Below are 5,000 nucleotides of genomic sequence, written 5' to 3' on the forward strand. Positions count from 1 at the left end.
CTGTGCTTTACCAGACCTCTCTGTGCTTTACAATGCTTCCCTATGCTTTACCAGACCTCTCTGTGCTTTACAATGCTTCCCTATGCTTTACCAGACCTCTCTGTGCTTTACAATGCTTACCTATGCTTTACCAGACCTCTCTGTGCTTTACAATGCTTCCCTATGCTTTACCAGACCTCTCTGTGCTTTACAATGCTTCCCTATGCTTTACCACACCTCTCTGTGCTTTGACTGTGGACAGCTTTTCTGCTCTTTATTTTCAGTGGCAGATTGACAGACGTCCTCACACACTGTAACCATGGAGACAATGAGAAGCCTGCTGTCCCGGGTAGGTTCCTCTCCAGGTGCTCTACCTGTGAATACGACCCTCTTCAAATCCAGCCTCTCTCTCTCTCTCTCTCTCTTTCGTATCCATGCCTCTCCTCTCTCTCCTCTCTATCTCTCTCTCTCTCTCGTATCCATGCTCTCTCCTCTCTCTCTCTCTCTCTCTCTCTCTCTCTGTCTCTCTCGTATCCATCGCCTCTCCTCTCTCTTTCTCTCTATCTCTCATATCCATGCCTCTCCTCTCTCTCTCTCTCCCCTCTACCTTCCTCCTCCTCCCTCTCTCCTGCTCTACCTTTCTCCCTCCCCTCTCCTTCTCTCCCTCCATCTCTCTTCTCCTCTCTCTCCCCCTCCTCTTTCTCCTCTCTCTCCCCCTCCCCCTCTTGATATTACTGTCCCCTACCCCCCCCCCCTCCCCCCAGTCCCAAGGGTCTCATTCAATCTACAAGCACCGTGCCGGGAGGGGCGGGACCCTGAGCCTCGATGGGCGTGAGGAGGAGGAGGAGGAGGGCGGGGCCGAGATGAAGATGGCCGAAGCTGAGCCTGGCGACAACCCTGAGGTGACCTCTCTGACCCGTGACATCACCAACCTGGTTCTGCGCAAACCTCCAGATCACCAGAGGGCACTGCTGTACCTCATACTGACTGCTCTGCTTATCTTTATAGCAGGTGAGAGGGAAGGCTGCATACAAACAAGATTTCTAGCAGCGCCATAGACACAGCTATAGCCGTAATATATATATATATATATATATATATATATATATATATATATATATATATATATATATATATATATATGAACATGATTTAGATGTTATATTTAACATCATGTATTCAAAGAATACTGCTAACAAAGTCTACCAGAAGGAAGCTATAATAACAGTACAGTAGTATTTCACGTTGGATTTCGAAATGTCACATTTTTCTCAGTTTTTCGTTAAGTATCAGGGAAAACTTCAAAGCGATATCTGATTCAATATGTTAACAAGGGAGCATTATTCAGCAGCTTTCATTGGACTCTATGAAGCTGAGGGAGTTCATTCTATATAGAGGGGGTGCAATTCAATATGTTAACAAGGGAACATTATTCAGCAGCTTTCATTGGACTCTATGAAGCTGAGGGAGTTCATTCTATATAGAGGGGGTGCAATTCAATATGTTAACAAGGGAACATTATTCAGCAGCTTTCACTGGACTCTATGAAGCTGAGGGAGTTCATTCTATATAGAGGGGGTGCAATTCAATATGTTAACAAGAGAGCATTATTCAGCAGCTTTCACTGGACTCTATGAAGCTGAGGGAGTTCATTCTATATAGAGGGGGTGCAATTCAATATGTTAACAAGGGAACATTATTCAGCAGCTTTCACTGGACTCTATGAAGCTGAGGGAGTTCATTCTATATAGAGGGGGTGCAATTTAATATGTTAACAAGGGAACATTATTCAGCAGCTTTCATTCGACTTTTTGAAGCAAAATTAGTTCATTCTATATAGAGCTGTGTGTGTGTGTCTATTCTAACCCTGTCTCTACCTGTCTGCCTGTCTGTCTGTCTGTCTGCCTGCCTGTCTGGCTGTCTGTCTGTCTGTCTGTCCGTCCCTCAGCCTTCTTGCTCGGCTACCTGGCGTTCCGCAGATCGTGTCAGTCCTGCTCGGAGGGGGGTGCTGGGTTTGTGTCGGTGGACGACCCCCCCGATTCGGACTCTACCCCTCAGGGGGGCGTGCTGTACTGGGCGGGGCTCAGAGACATGCTGCAGAAATACCTCGGAGACGAATCCATAGAGAAGACAGTGCGGTGAGAGAGAGAGACAGAGGGAGAGAGAGAGGAGAGGGAGAGAGAGAGAGAGGGAGAGAGAGAGGAGAGGGAGAGAGAGAGAGTGAGAGAGAGAGCGAGAGAGTGATGGTGTGCATTGTCTCTCTGTTATCTCATGTATATTGGTCGCGCGCACGTGTGTGTCCTCTCTTTCTCCTCTCTCTCTATCTCTCCCTCTCTCACTCTCTCTCTCCCCCGCCCCCCAGTCGGTTCAGCCAGTCCTCTCACCCCCCTGGCTCTGTGGAAGGGAAGACTCTGGCTGCAGAGGTTCTGGAGACATTTAAGAAGCTGAAGCTGGATCACACCTGGACTGACTCTCACTACGCCAGGCTACAGTTCCCTGACCGGTGAGAGAGGGCAAGCGGGGCCCAGAGCAGCTTCACTACACTGCACAGCCCTTCTACTGCATACTGCACAGCCTCTTTGATTCATTGCACTGTGCTGTGATTCTGCAGGGTTTTCACTGTGACTGTCTGTCTTGTTGCTCAGGATGAAGCCCAACTCCCTGCATGTTGTTGACAGTGCGGGACGCACAGTTGGAGTCGTTGCTCTGGAGAGCCCGGCTGCGTACTGCGCTTACAGTGCCACAGGGAACAGCACGGTACAGAGCACGGGCGTTGAGTGTGGGGCCGCGCAGCGCCACTGTGGGACTGGGTGCTGTGCTGTGTGATTGTGTGATTGTGTAGTGTATTGTATTGCAGTGTAGTGTATTATATTGTATTGGAGTGTAGTGTATTATATTGCAGTGTAGTGTATTATATTGTATTGCAGTGTGCTGTATTGTATTGCAGTGTAGTGTATTATATTGCAGTGTAGTGTATTGTATTGTATTGCAGTGTGCTGTATTGTATTGCAGTGTAGTGTATTATATTGAAGTGTACTGTATTGTATTGTATTGCAGTGTGCTGTATTGCAGTGTATTGTATTGTGTTTTATTGTTTGTGTTCTATTGTACTGTGTTGTATTGTGCTGTGTTACTAAGTGCTCATGTTTTTCCCACGCAGGGGAGTCTGGTCTATGTGAATTACGGACGGAAGGAGGATTTCGAGGCACTGCAGAAACTCGGGGTGCAGGTGAAGAACAACATCATCATCACCAGGGTCGGCAAGATCAGCTTCGCAGAGAAGGTGGGTACAGGGGAGGACCCCCAAAATAATTCACTACACTGTACCTCTCTGTGCTTTACAGTGCTTCCCTATGCTTTACCAGACCTCTGTGTGGTTTACAATGCTTCCCTATGCTTTACCAGACCTCTCTGTGCTTTACAATGCTTCCCTATGCTTTACCAGACCTCTCTGTGCTTTACAATGCTTCCTTATGCTTTACCAGACCTCTCTGTGCTTTACAATGCTTGCCTATGCTTTACCAGACCTCTCTGTGCTTTACAATGCTTCCCTATGCTTTACCAGACCCCTGTTTTTTCAGGTTGCGAACGCAGAACAGTTTGAGGCTGTGGGGGCGCTGGTGTACCCAGATCCCGCGGATATACCACAGGACCCCCGGGGCTGGGTGCTGTCCGTGTGGGCCACTGCCATCTCTGCGCGAACATGTAAGGACCCCCCCTCTCCCCCTCCATCTCCCCCCTCTCCCACTGCCTTCTCTCCCACTCCCCCTCTCCTTAGTTCATTCTACAGTGTAAATACACAGTAATTTGACCCTGTGTCATTAACTGGGAATTATTTTTAAATATCATTATTATCATATTACACTATATATATATTATATATATATTATATATATATATAATATATATATATATAAATCATAATATTATAAATAATTCATGTTTTAGAATGTATAGTTACACATATTGTATATTTATAGGTTTTTTTTATGTAATTGTTTCCCTGATCTGTCAGTCCTCCCTACCGTCCAATCACAGGTCCACCTCGGGTCAGGTGACCCCTACACCCCTGGCTTCCCCTCCTTTAACCACACCCAGTTCCCTCCCATCCAATCATCCGGCCTGCCCAGCATTCTGGCTCAACCAATCAGCGCCAACGTGGCCTCCAAACTGCTCAGGTAACCGCCCACCAAGAGTGCTTTACCATGCTTTGACTGTGCTTTACCACTCTTTCACTGTGCTTTACCATGCTTTCACTGTGCTTTACCACTTCCTCTCTGTGCATTTACCACTCTTTCACTGTGCTTTACCATGCTTTCACTGTGCTTTACCACTCTTTCACTGTGCTTTACCATGCTTTCACTGTGCTTTACCACTCTTTCACTGTGCTTTACCATGCTTTCACACTACCATACTCAATGGTGAGCAGGACTGTACGTTTCACTGTGCTTTACCATGCTCTGCTTTACCATGCTTTCACTGTGCTTTACCACGCTTTCACTGTGCTTTACCATGCTCTCACTGTGCTTTACCATGCTTTCACTGTGCTTTACCACACTGTGCTGTGCTTTTAAATGAATAAATGATGTAAAAAGCATTGTTTCTCCCCCTCCCCCCCCCAGTCAGCTGTCAGGCCCAGACCCCCCCAGGTCGTGGCGCGGACGCCTGCCCTACGTGACCTACAGACTGGGCCCCAGTTTGACCAGTGCAGACCAGCGGAAGTTCAGACTGGAAGTCAATAACTACATGAGCTCCGTGCTGATCAATAACATCTTCGGGTCTGTGGAGGGCAAGGTGGAGCCGGATCAATACATCATTCTCGGAGCTCAGAGGGACTCGTGGGGTCCTGGAGCCGCCAAGTCCGGGGTGGGCACTGCCATCCTGCTGGAGCTTGCGAGGACCTTCAGAGCCATGGTTCAAAACGGTGAGAAACACGCGGCGAGACGCGGCTGCTTCGGTTACCTGGGAGGAGCTGCACTGTGACTGAACAGAGCTGTGCAATGTGATGCAATGCTGTGCAA

The 5,000-nt window shown here is 47.9% G+C and overlaps 1 protein-coding gene across 1 annotated transcript in view; it reads left to right on the forward strand.

Moving 5' to 3' along the window:
• tfr2 (transferrin receptor 2) overlaps positions 1 to 5,000 on the forward strand; it is an 11,707-nt gene that overhangs the window by 1,016 nt on the left and 5,691 nt on the right. The window contains 9 exon segments of the mRNA XM_041238184.1: positions 264 to 328; positions 744 to 990; positions 1,928 to 2,117; positions 2,342 to 2,482; positions 2,625 to 2,736; positions 3,140 to 3,262; positions 3,561 to 3,684; positions 3,995 to 4,157; positions 4,602 to 4,903. Of these exon segments, the coding sequence (XP_041094118.1) occupies positions 299 to 328; positions 744 to 990; positions 1,928 to 2,117; positions 2,342 to 2,482; positions 2,625 to 2,736; positions 3,140 to 3,262; positions 3,561 to 3,684; positions 3,995 to 4,157; positions 4,602 to 4,903 (1,432 nt within the window). The 5' untranslated portion in view covers positions 264 to 298.

This window comes from Polyodon spathula, chromosome 48 (genome assembly GCF_017654505.1).
Source record: "Polyodon spathula isolate WHYD16114869_AA chromosome 48, ASM1765450v1, whole genome shotgun sequence".
NCBI lineage: Eukaryota > Metazoa > Chordata > Actinopteri > Acipenseriformes > Polyodontidae > Polyodon > Polyodon spathula.